Source organism: Pituophis catenifer, unplaced genomic scaffold, assembly GCF_029215685.1.
Source record: "Pituophis catenifer annectens isolate HBS135680 unplaced genomic scaffold, rPitCat1.0.hap2 SCAF_7, whole genome shotgun sequence".
In the NCBI taxonomy this organism is placed as follows: Eukaryota; Metazoa; Chordata; class Lepidosauria; order Squamata; family Colubridae; genus Pituophis; species Pituophis catenifer.
Genome location: NW_027256887.1, coordinates 1,885,260 through 1,898,887, shown reverse-complemented (window position 1 = coordinate 1,898,887; position 13,628 = coordinate 1,885,260). Strand labels below are relative to the sequence as shown.

Here is a 13,628-nt window from a genome sequence, read left to right as displayed (position 1 = left end):
AGCTTCTTATAAAGGAGAAATCCAAAGACTGGAATTTCAGATGTCAGAGGAAGAGGTTTATGAGCCTGCAGGTTATTGTGATTTGATTGTAAATTTAAAGCACTGTTTCCATAAATGAGCTTTAACTCCGGACATACTTTGACCATCACTTGGGAAAAAAAGAATTAGGGTTTCCTGCTTGAACAGGGGGTTGGACTAGATGACCTCTAAGGTCCCTTCCAACTCTGTTATTCTGGAAATCCACTGAACGTTTTTCAGCCCACCCGTAAGCCGAGGTGCTGCATTTCCAAAAGACATTTTCTAAATAATTTTAGAGACAAAGGCCACCCTGCTGAATTCATTTGGCTGCATTTCTTTAAAAAAAAAAACCTCAAGAAGTTTTCGAACTCCCAGAGGAGTGCCAAGAAGATCCATCAAAACGCAAGGGCAAGGCCACCTCTGAAGGAAAGGAACATCGCTCAGAGTCATGGTGTTGAGCCAACACTTGCTGATTTTCTTTCTGAAACAAGACAGAAGCAAAATCTGCAGGATCTCCACGGCAGGGAAGGAGGGGGGTCTCAGCCCAGAGTCCCGTAAAATTAAACACGATGCTTCAGCAGCGGGGGAAAACCAGGTTCACCGCAAAGGTAAACACTCATTTTGTTTAGAAGACTCTCAAGTACGGAGATCCTGACATAAACAGGATTAGCCAAACAATTTACAAGATTCAGAGGCGATGCCGGCTTACATTTCCCGTGAGGGTATGAACATGAAGCCCTGAAGAGTGATTAAACTTCTCTTTAAATCTTTGCTTAGAGCAAAAAAGAAACAGAGAAGGCTCCATAACACTAAAGGTTTATGGAATTTCTCAGTCGTCCAGGACATGGTTGTCCCAAAGGTGCTTTTTCAAAGGTGTTTTTCCTTGAAGAGGTTTCACTTCTCCTCTGAGAAGCTTCTTCAATTTCGTCCATCCTCCGCCATTCACCCCGAACTGAAGAAGCTTCTCAGAGGAGGAGCGAAACCTCTTCAAGGAAAAACACAGAAAGTCCAGCTGCCTTGTGAAAAAAAAGTACCCTTGGGACACCATAACAGCATGCCGTAATATTCAGAACTCCTATAGAAAGGAACGACAGTTGATCTAAGGGCTAACCATGATTTGTGAGCATTTCATCCCATCAGGGTAACTGGCCTGAAGGTTGCTTGTTCCTCTAGAGCAGAGATCTTCAAACTTGGCAGCTTTAAGACTTGTGGACTTCAACTCCCAGAATTCTCCAGCCAGCTATGCAACAAGTCTTAAAGCTGCCAAGTTTGAAGACCTCTGCTCTAGGTGATTGCAAACTGTTTGTGGTTTGTTTTGAGGTAGCAGCGTGGTTGAACCGATGTTTTTCCAGTTAGAATAAGGCAGAAAAGGAACTTGTTTCTCAAAAATTTCATGCCTCTGAGTGATAGAACTACCTCAAAACAAACCCTAGATGGACGGTGTGCAGGTTTGTTGCTTGGCTCAAGAAAATCCTGAAGTGTCTTTCTGGTTAACATGAGCTGAGCTGCCTGGGTTGTCTGAAGATGATTTAAAAAGAGAGGAATCCATGCATGAAAGAGAAGGAAAATATGTTCCTTAATGCAGAAGCATTAAGTTGACTCAATTCATCTGAATGCAAAACCCAGATAAAATTTCTTGGGAATAGATAGTTTCCTTGACTTGCTATCTGACTCTAAGCCAAAATTCCCTATTATCAAATGTAATAGGAAATCCTGAAGCTGGCCTATCAGAAGAGCTACCTTGGGCACAGTACACAACCATGAAATTTTCCCATAAACCATGATTACTGAATCTGTGGATGATTTTAACTTATTTTTATGGAAATTGTCGCTTTTCTTCATTGGAACTATGAGCGCTATTGACCACTGGACTCCTGCAATACCAAGAAACGTTACTTCTAGTACCCATTGACTTAAAAAGGACAGATTAGACAATTTGATCCAATTCATGGCCTAGAAAGGTCCAAATCGTAGATTGAAGAGATCACCACGTTCTGCAAACCACGGTTCCCTACGCGTTTCTCCCTCTCAGAGAACCTGCAGACCCTTGGCTACAAATCAAAACACCCAAGAGTTGAGGAGAACAGATTTCAACCGTATCTGGAAGTTCACCCCGGTTCTGATGACTCATGAGTTACATAAAAAGGAATCGCAGAATGGCCATAAAAATCACAAAACCGAGTCTCACTTTGGCCATGTCACGCGAGGGGAATTCGCTGGAGAAAGCAGTTATGTTGGGAAGAGGAAGCGGTCAAAGGAAACCAGGCCATCAAAGAGCATGGTTGGCTGGACACCATCAAAGCCAACACCAGCCCGAACATAGAACAACTCAAAGAAGTGGTGCAAGATTGGAAGATGTGGAGAAACCTAGCTCATAGAATCACCAAGAGTTGAACATGATTGAATAGATAACCTCCTCCTCCTCCTTCTCCTCATCTTCATCCTTCTCCTCATCATCCTCATCATCACCAAAGAACAACTCAAAGAAATGGTGCAAGATTGGAAGATGTGGAGAGACCTAGCCCATAGAATCACCAAGAGTTGAACATGATTGAATGGATAACCACCTCCTCCTCCTCCTCATCATCATCCTTCTCCTCATCATCCTCATCATCACCAAAGAACAACTCAAAGAAATGGTGCAAGATTAGAAGATGTGGAGAGACCTAGCCCATAGAATCACCAAGAGTTGAACATGATTGAATGGATTACCTCCTCCTCCTCCTCCTCCTCATCATCATCACCAAAGAACAACTCAAAGAAGTGGTGCAAGATTGGAAGATGTGGAGAGACCTAGCCCATAGAATCACCAAGAGTTGAACATGATTGAATGGATAACCACCTCCTCCTCATCATCATCATCCTTCTCCTCATCATCCTCATCATCACCAAAGAACAACTCAAAGAAATGGTGCAAGATTAGAAGATGTGGAGAGACCTAGCCCATAGAATCACCAAGAGTTGAACATGATTGAATGGATTACCTCCTCCTCCTCCTCCTCATCATCATCACCAAAGAACAACTCAAAGAAGTGGTGCAAGATTGGAAGATGTGGAGAAACCTAGCTCATGGAATCACCAAGAGTTGAACATGATTGAATGGATAACCTCCTCCTCCTCCTTCTCCTCATCTTCATCCTTCTCCTCATCATCCTCATCATCACCAAAGAACAACTCAAAGAAATGGTGCAAGATTGGAAGATGTGGAGAGACCTAGCCCATAGAATCACCAAGAGTTGAACATGATTGAATGGATAACCACCTCCTCCTCATCATCATCATCCTTCTCCTCATCATCCTCATCATCACCAAAGAACAACTCAAAGAAATGGTGCAAGATTGGAAGATGTGGAGAGACCTAGCCCATAGAATCACCAAGAGTTGAACATGATTGAATGGATAATCTCCTCCTCCTCCTCCTCCTCCTCCTCCTCCTCCTCCTCCTCCTCCTCCTCATCCTCATCATCATCATCATCACCAAAGAACAACTCAAAGAAGCAGTGCAAGATTGGAAGATGTGGAGAGACCTAGCCCATAGAATCACCAAGAGTTGAACATGATTGAATGGACAACATCATCATCAGAACATCCATGTTAGACCACCGTATCCAAAAACCAGAAGGAATGGAATCACACTTTTTCAGACTAAAACTTCTATGAAAAGGAAGAAGCATTCATGAATGCCTTTCATTCCTCCGAAGAGGTCCTTCTACATCCGTCATTTTCTCCTCATTCCATTTTCTTCCAAGGACGTCTGGTTGGAAGAAGGTCTACACAGAAGTCTACACTGAACCATTCTCTTCCCTCGGCCGCTTACGGTCCTTACCTTGCTCTGCTTCCTGTCCAGGTAAAACTGGTGTTGACTGATGGCCATAGCCCAGATGGACTTGATCAAGGCAGGACAGGCGTACCAAGTGTGCACAGCAATTCCACTATGTCCGAAAGTCCTCCTGGTCACTGATGCCCTAGAAAGACAGGAGAAGAGCAGAGTCAATGGAGAAAGGGACCCATGAGACTTTCTTATGGTAGGACAGCGTTCCCCAAACTTTCCGTGTTGGAGGCCCCGTACGGGGAGGGGTGGATTTGTGTGAGGGGCAGGCGTGTCACGAGTGTGAGTTGGGCTGTGCGAGGGTGTACCCGCTGGTTTTACACACACAAGTGCTCTGGTCTGCCACTCACGCGGCCCGTTTGCAAATAGGCCATGATCAGGTAGTGGGATGCCGGCCCAGAGGATGGGTTGCCCTGCTGTAGGGCATCATTTTGCTTGCCGTTACAGGTAGCCCTCGTCGTACAACAGTTCATTTAGCGACCGATCGAAATTACAACAGCACTGACAAAAAAGTGACTTAGGACCATTTTTCACACTTACGACCGTTGTAGTATCCACCCGTGGTGACATGATCAAAAATTCAGACGCTCGGAAACTGACTCGTATTTATGACGGTCGCAGTGTGTCCCCGGGGTCACGTGACCCCCTTTTGCGACCTTCTGACAACCAAACTCAGAATGGGGAAGCCAAATTCACTTAACAACCATGTGATTGATTTAACCATTGCAGGGATTCACTTAACAACGGTGGCAAGGAAGGTCGTAAAACGGGGCAAAATTAATTTCACAGCTGCTTCATTCAGCAACAGAAATTTTAGGCTCAATTGTGCTCGTAAATTGAGGATTAACCATATTAAACTTTTTTTTAAAATAATTTTATTTATACTTTTTTCTTTAACATCCATAAATGCTTGGTGAAGAGTGTATTGTCTGGGTCAATATACCTTATACACAGTACTACTAATAACAATATTATTTAAATATGCATAATCATAATCTTTCAACTTCTAACATCTGTGTATATATAGTAATTGTAACCCATTCTATTATCCATATAGATAAAAGCAAAAACCACTCACACCGTAATCACAAAATCTCCAGAATCGTAAAGCCTACAAACTTGAAATTTGCCATGTATGTTCCTCTTGGCTTCTAGATGTTCACTAAGAAAGAATTTTTCGAAATGACCATCAGAGCGTTAGTATTTCCTATATTATTATTAATACGCTCTGATGCTAAGGAGTTCTACTCCCCCTCCTCACCTCAAAAGAAATCTGTTCCAAATGCAAAACACAAGCAGAGGAGAGGAGTTTCACTTTCAGTTTTACTTTATTACAGAACACTTGAGCTAAGCAATGCCCAGCCTCCTTCTTGTCTCCTTCTTGCTCACACAGCAAATACTGTTTGAGTTTCCAAACACCCCTCAACTCTCTCACACAGACAGGATGCTAGCCAGATGAATCCCAATGGATGCTGAGGGCTGGGACATTCTACTCCCCCTCCCACTCTGTTCCAACTGCCAGTTGCATTATATTAACACACTCTGATGCTATGAAGTTACACATTCTACATTCAGTTTCAGGCTGCAAGTGTCAATTTATCAAGACTGAGCACATAGTTTCGTAGCAAAGCACAGGCGTCCAGCTAGTATGTCAATAATGCTTAATACTATTTTCCCCATTTCTGCTTTCTACTTCTACCTATTAAACTTTAAAGGCATTCATTTCCCCTGTGAGTTTGCTCTCAGATCCTTCTGGCTCTCTTCTAAGTCTTTCGTGCATCTCGGTGGAAATACTTTGCTACAGATAATTTTAAAAACAGACCTAAAACCAGCATGGTTGCAATTGCTTGGCTTCCAACTCCGGAGCCATTGAGCAATTCCATCTTAAAATACCATCCCTTTTGGCTAAAAGCCTAGAATCTGGAGTATGTTCCTGCTGGATCCAGATTTCCTAATTGGCAGTTACACCCTGGCTAATCTCTTTTTTTTTCTTTTTTTTTTTTTAATTATTGGATGAATTACATCAACACATTCTATGTTGATATTAATCTAATCTGGTATCCTTAAATAGCAAGGCGGAAATTTAAAATTCTGCAGAATTAAATGCCTTCCTGAACACAGAATATGGATATTTTTTCCCCCCTTGGATCATTGAAATAACATGGAAAATTCCAAGATTCTAAGTTGGCTACGTTTTTGGTTATTATTGTGGTAGCCAAATTAAGGTGTTGCATTTCCACAAAAGGAAAAATATTTGATCTGAATATTTAACATTGTGAAGTTTGCCAAGCTCGGAAATTCCTTTTGCTGGTAAATATTTTCCCAAATAATACCCTTGAAATGGAAGGAAATACTTGCTCAAGGCATTCCTACGTAGCTATCATAAACTCCAAAAATTTTAATTTCCCAATGTGGATGCTGTAAGGGATAAATTTCTAATAGTGTGTGATATAAATTTGTCTGAAATTTATTTATTTATTGGTTCGATTTATATGCTGCCCTTCTCCGGAGACTCAGGGCGGCTTACAATGCGTTAAGCAATAGCCTTCATACTTTTGTATAGACCTGCTTAGTAGGGCTTTCGGGCCCCCCTAAGCGGTGTTCTTTTTTATACCAAGTCAGTTTATTGCCCCCACAATCCGGGTCCTCATTTTACCTACCTCAGAAGGATGGAAGGCTGAGTCAACCTTGAGCCTGGTGAGATTTGAACTCACAGTAATTGCAGGCAGCTGGTGTCACTTAACAGCACTTTAGTCTGCTGCACCACCAAGGCTCTTTTTAGAATAACAGAGTTGGAAGGGACTTTGGAGGTCTTCTAGTCCAACCCCCTGCATAGGCAAGGAAACCCTAAACCATTTCAGACAAATTCTAAAATGTAGAAATTGAAAAAGTTGAGGAATTTTTTGTGACGGTCAGGGGCAGCTGAAAGTGTATCTTTTCCTTTATCCAGGTAGTCCTCAACTTACAACAGCTCATTTAGTGACCATTAAGAAGTTACAACGGCACTGAAAAAAAAAGGGACGTCTGGCTGTTTTTCACACTTACGACCGTTGCAGTGTCCCCCATGCTCACATGATCAAAATTCAGGCGCTTGGCAAGTGACTCACATTTATGACAGTCGCAAGTGTCTTGATGGGGGGGGGTGTCACGTGATTCCCCCTTTTGCGACCTTCCGACAAACAAAGTCAATGGGGAAGCCAGAGTCACTTAACAACCGAGTGACTCACTTAACAAATGTGGCAAGAAAAGTCGTAAAACGAGGCAAAATACACTTAATTATCTCACTTAACAACAGAAATTTTGGGCTCAAAATTCATGGTATGACTGGCAATTTGATGGATTTAATTTAATTTAATTTAATTTATCGAATTTCTATGCCTCCCAACTCCCAAGGGACTCTGGGCGGCTTACAGCAAAAAATAGTACAACAAAGAACATAGCATTGTTCTTTGCATTAATGAGTATTTATTTGCATATTCTTTTTCTCCATCAATGTGGACAATAAGTTTGATTTAATTCCTGCATACCGTAATTCTCTTTTAAAAGTCAGTTCATATCCATGAACCGGAGCGAACCGGTAGAATTTCACCCCTGGCCCAATCTCACTTGACAGAAGCCTCGCTTAGCAACAGAAGTTTTGGGCTCAATTGTCGTAGTAAGTCAAGGACTAACCTGCAATCTACTAGGAAGACAATAGGTAAGCGAGAGCTATTCAAGCACGGCTAGCCAAGCAGGAATAAATCAGTTTATTCCTTCTGTGGGAGAGTACCCTAAATATCTCGAGAGTTCTTGGCCGGATTCCGAAATCAAGAAACCCCCCCACCCCCAAAAGTCAAAAGCAAATCCTCTCGTTTGCCCAAAATCCCAGACGGACAGGCCTAGGTCATCGCGGGGAGCCGAGTTTGCAGAAACTCCCTCCGTCCTTTCTCTACGCTTATTCATTTCACCGGGATTGCACACAGGAATGTTTCCCCGTGGACTCTGGCCAAACTCAACATTTTGAAGGAACAGAGAGTTTAGTCATAACGAGAGTATAATTAAAAGTGCACCGGATCTACAACAATTGCTTCTCCCTGAGTTTTAATCCCCAGCCTGTTGCAGAAACGTGGGGCAGCCCCACACACCGATATTCAGAACACACAGACTACATCCCCGGTTCACACAAGCAGCTGTGAAACGCATTATAAGTTGACAACCGGCAAGGAATGCACAGCCACACAAAAGACCCTTAATCACAACTCTTTCTTTGGGCTGAAAAACAACAGAAAACGTTCGGGATGCCAACAGTTTCACAGATTTTCAGAAGAGGAGATTTTCTGCTTATGAACCAATTTGCACAAAGGTGGATATCTGTAGTATAAACCAGGGGTCTCCAACCTTGGCAACTTTAAGACTTGTGGACTTCAATTTCCAGAACTCTGGAAGTTGAAGTCCACAAGTCTTAAAGTTGCCAAGGTTGGAGACCCCTGGTATAAATGGCTACTCAAAGTGGGAGGTAGAGACCATGGAATCCTTGACTTACAAACACTCATTTAGTGACCGTTCCAAATTACAACAGCCCTGGGGAAAAAATGGAACCCATGATCGTTTTTCAGACTTACGACCAATGCAGCGTCCTTTGTGATCAAAATTCAGACCCTTGGCAAGTGACTCATACTTATGACTGCTGCAATGTCCCGTGATCCCCTTCTGCGAGCATCTGACCAGCAAAGTCAAAATGGGGAAAAGCTGGATTCACTTAACAACCGTGTGTCACTCGCTTAACAACGGCAGTGGCTCGCTGAACCACTGCAGCCGGAAGGACGTAAAATGGGACACAAAGCTCACTAAACTTGGTTGAAGGACAGAAATTTGGGGCTCAACTGTTAAGTAGTATTTAGCTGCCAGATGCCTGCAATTACTGCGAGTTCAATTCTCACCAGGCTCAAGGTTGATTCAGCCTTCCATCCTTCCGAGGTAGGTAAAATGAGGACCCGGATTGTAGGGACAATAAGCTGACTTTGTATAAAATAGAACACCGCTTAGGGGGCCCCAAAAAGCCCCCCTAAGCAGATATATACAAAAGTATGAAGGCTATTGCTTAAAAGCATTGTAAGCTGCCCTGAGTCTCCGGAGAAGGGCGGCATATAAATCAAACTAATAAAATAATAAATAAATAAACTGGTAAACCAAGAACTACCTTGTAACAATTTGAGAGAAAGTGCAAAGAGTAAAATAGAGACTGCAATAAAATAAAATAAAATAAAATAAAATAAAATAAAATAAAATAAAATAAAATAAAGTGAAATGAAATAAAATAAAATAAAATCCCATATGCACTTTTATTGCATTATCTAATTTTGCCGGCCAAGAGTGGAGTGACTGTTTATGTTCCCTGGACAAAAATTAAGCCCTGATGAAGAATAAAAGCTAGCACAGATATAAAAGGGCATGATATAATAACAACAGCACACATGTTAAATAATAGCAATTAAATTAAAGATAAAGGACAGATGGCTTACAATAATAATGCTTCCACATCACCATTACTGTTGTAGGCAATATATTCAAAATGCAATTTAAAAAAAATCCATACTGGGTGGGAACCATGGGATTGAAGTCACTTGTGGAAAATTACCGTTTTTTTTTTTTTAACGCATTTAGGGTGTCACAACTGTGAGGACTAAACCCCCTCTGGGCCATTGCTTCAGCGAGCAAAACGATTCCACAATTGCAGCAGGGGGCATAAAATTATCTCGCTTAAAGGCTTATATCCGTCCCCATTCTCTGAGCTAGCCCGGGATTACCGCTCTGCAAACTTTTGTCCCGGAATAAACCCCAAATCACGCCAGCAATTGCCAAAAGATGAGAGAGAGAGAGAGAGAGAGAGAGAGAGAGAGAGAGAGAGAGAGAGAGAGATGGCTTTGAACTAACGTCCATTTGCAACCGGGCGCCCGCGGGCCACGCTGCCTGGGGCTCCTCGAGGTGGGTGGGCTCCCCCCCACGGACCCCGAAATTCTTCCCTTCCTCGCCGCCTTCCTTCTCGGGCTGCACCGCTAAACCTCTTCCCTTCGTGGTTGATTTGTCGGGTGGGACCGCGAGGAAGAGGCGGAAAAAAAAGAGCCCCCTCCCCGCAGCCCCAATTCCCACGCGTGAAATGCAAAACGCTCCCATCCCTGCGTGGGTGGCTGAGCCAGGCGACTCAGCCGGGTCGTCCCCCCCTCCTGCTGCCTGCCTGCCGCCCCGTCTCCTCCCCACCTTCGCCTTACCTGCGTGGGTCATGCACCTCCACGGAGAACTTCTTCTCGCGGAAATAGAGGTTCTCCAGCTGGCGCCATTGGAAGATCTGCCGGGCGAGAGAGAGAGAGAGAGAAGCGGGGCTGAGCGGGGGCCGCCCTGGTCCTGCCCTGCGCTGCGGAGAGGCGGACAGAGCCAGGCGGGGCCGCCCCTTGGCTGGGGGGAGCCTGGTTCCCACGCGGGGCCGGTGGGCGGACGAGCCGGCGCTCCTTCCCCGCCTTCCTTGGCAGCGCTTCGGGCGAGCAAAGGAGCTGCTGGCTTCGTTCCTCCTTTGCTCCAGTTTCAGGGACCGGACAGCTCCGGAGCTGGCGCCCCGCGCGGAAGATTCCCACGGGGAGACCCAGAGAGAAGGGAATGGAACCAGCCTTTCCTCCCCGCGTGGAAGAGCCCCATTCCGGATTTTTTTTTTACAATAATAATAATAATAATAATAATAATAATAATAATAATAATAATAATAATAATAATAATAATAATAATAATAATAATAATAATAATAATTTTATTTCTATACCGCCCTTCTCCCGAAGGACACAGGGCGGTGTACAGCCAATTTAAAAACACAAGACACAACAATAATTAAAAATTAAAATAATTAAATAGATTTGGCCGATTTAAAACCCTAAAAATTAAAATACCCCAATTTAAAATTATTATATTGACAGCCCAGCCTGGCGGAACAACAGGGTCTTCAGTGCGCAGCGGAACACCCGGAGGTCGGAGATCTTACGTATTAAAAAAAAAAATACAAAAATTTCCCCCCCATGTTCCCCCCACCCTATCCCCCCTCATCCCACCCTCCCCCCCAGACTTCCCAAAACAAAATACAAGGTATTTCATATAATCAATCATAAACTAGATTAATCTACTTATCCTCAAAGTACTAACTCCCCCCCTGAAACCTTAACCCCACTATAGATAACAAAATACTTCTAATACTAACATTCATTCATAAGCTATTTGATATTTTCTTGTCTGATACTTATTTTGAATATAATCAATCCATCTTCTCCATTCCGATACGTGTGGTCCTTCAAGTACGCTGAGATTTTCGCCATTTCTGCTAGGTTTGTTACCGATTCCGAATTTTGAAGGACAAGGAATCAAGCATTTGTCTCGACTGTCTAACTCTAACCCTTGTCTGAAATGGTACTACAGGGTCCAGTGGTGAAATCCTAATTTTTTTTACTACCTGTTCTGTGGGTGTGGCTTGGTGGGCGTGGCAGGGGAAGGATATTGCAAAATCTCCATTCCCACCCCACTCCAGGGGAAGAATACTGCAAAATCCCCATTTCCTTCCCACTCGGGGGCCAGCCAGAGGTGGTATTTACCGGTTCTCTGAACTGCTCAAAATTTCCGCTACCGGTTTTCCAGAACCTGTCAGAACCTGCTGGATTTTACTCCTGATAGGGTCTCCTTGAGCAGAGGGGGTGGACTAGAAGATCTCCAAGGTCCTTTCCACTCTCTTTCTGATTTGAAATTCATGGGGTATGGACGCACCTTCCAGCCCACTCTAAAAAGGCAAGAATGGATAACTCCGGCTGCACTTTCTCGTCCAGCCTTTGGCATCCATCCGTTAAATCCTTTCTTTTCTCAAAGCTGAAATCATGCCTAGTTTAGGAAAGAGTTAAAGGTGGCATTCCAAGCCACCTCCTCTGTTAAAGGTAAAGGTTCCCCTCATACATATGGGCTAGTCGTTCCTGACTCTAGGGGGCAGTACTCATCTCCATTTCAAAGCCAAAGAGCCAGCGCTGTCCGAAGACGTCTCCGTGGTCATGTGGCCGGCATGACAAATAATTCCCTCAACACTGTCAAACTATTCACTAAGTCTGCACTACTATTAATCTTCTCATCGTTCCCACCACCCATCTCCTTCCACTTATGACTGTATGACTGTAATTTTGTTGCTTGTATCCTTAGGATTTATATTGATATTGTTTCCTGATTGCTTATTTGTACCTTATGACTATCATTAAGTGTTGTAACTTATGATTCTTGATGAACGTATCTTTTCTTTTATGTACACTGAGAGCGTATGCACCAAGACAAATTCCTTGTGTGTCCAATCACACTTGGCCAATAAAAAAATTCTATTCTATTCTATTCTATTCTATTCTATTCTATTCTATTCTATTCTATTCTATTCTACTCTACCCTACCCTACCCTACCCTACCCTATTCTACCCTACCCTACCCTACCCTACCCTACCCTACCCTACCCTACCCTACTCTATTCTATTCTATTCTACTCTACCCTACCCTACCCTACCCTACCCTACCCTACCCTACCCTACCCTACCCTACCCTACCCTACCCTACCCTATTCTATTCTATTCTATTCTATTCTATTCTATTCTATTCTATTCTATTCTATTCTATTCTATTCTATTCTATTCTATTCTATTCTATTCTATTCTACTCTACTCTACTCTACTCTACTCTATTCTATTCTATGACTCAATGCCAAAGGTGCATGGAACTCTGGTACCTTCCCACCAAAGGTGGTCCCTATTTTTCTACTTGCATTTTTTACCTGCTTTCGAACTGCTAGGTTAGCAGAAGCTGGGACGACTAACGGGAACTCACCCTGTTACTTGGCACTAGGGATAATATCGGAAGGGCCGTAGTAGGAGCTGAAATCATTTTAAAAATTTTCCAAAGCACAAGGGTGGTTTGGTGTTGCTCGTCTGGTTCAGAAGAGAGGATCTAATCTAATCTAACCACCAAGGTAGCTCTCTTTTCTGTCCTCTTCCTTTGGAATTCAAAACATGCAGGAGGATTGCATCTGTAAAAGTTTCCAGTTTCGGTATGCCGAAGCAGGAGCAGAAGGGAAGGCACAAAGTGAGGCTTCTCTTGTCATGCAGAATCAGAGTCACAGGAAGGGAAAAATCCAAGATCTTCTCCCTGGTTTGGTTGCGCGCAATGCCTCTGTCTGGGCTCCTTGATGTGGTTCTAGATCAGGGCCAAGGTACCGTGTGCTTGGACACTAGATCTCTGAATTCTCTAATCCAGTGTTTCTCAACCTTAGAAGCTTGAAGATGGGTGGACTTCAACTCCCAGAATCCCCCAGCCAGCGCTGCTGGCTGGGGGATTCTGGGAGTTGAAGTCCACCCATCTTCAAGCTTCCAAGGTTGAGAAACACTGCTCTAATCAAAACAGGGTTCCAGATGATGTAGATAAAGTTAGTCTTGGGATCAGGCAAAGAGGTTCTCCACTAGACGTCTGGTGAAAAGGGTGGAGTCAGAAGAAGCCAGGGTCGATCCAGGATGGCACCCATTATTGACCCAATTTGGGTAACCTGAAGTTCACGTTTGGCCCAAATAGGATAGATTGAAAGCCAATTAAAGAAATCTATACAGGATAAGGAAGAAACCCAAAAGTGCTTTTCCAAAAAACAACTGGACATTCTTGTTTTTCTCTGAAGGCATTTTGCTTCTCATCCAAGAAGCTTCTTCAGCTCTGACTGCATGGTTCTTGGATGAGAAGCGAAACGTCTTCAAAGAAA

At 43.4% G+C, this 13,628-nt stretch overlaps 1 protein-coding gene across 1 annotated transcript in view; it reads right to left on the bottom strand.

Moving 5' to 3' along the window:
- Positions 1-13,628, bottom strand: part of FRMD4A (FERM domain containing 4A) — a 196,078-nt gene that overhangs the window by 47,138 nt on the left and 135,312 nt on the right. Inside the window, exons 12-13 of the mRNA XM_070947795.1 lie at positions 10,096-10,172; positions 3,845-3,983 (exon numbers count right to left, since the gene is read on the bottom strand). Of these exons, the coding sequence (XP_070803896.1) occupies positions 3,845-3,983; positions 10,096-10,172 (216 nt within the window). The remainder of the gene's footprint in view (positions 1-3,844; positions 3,984-10,095; positions 10,173-13,628) is intronic.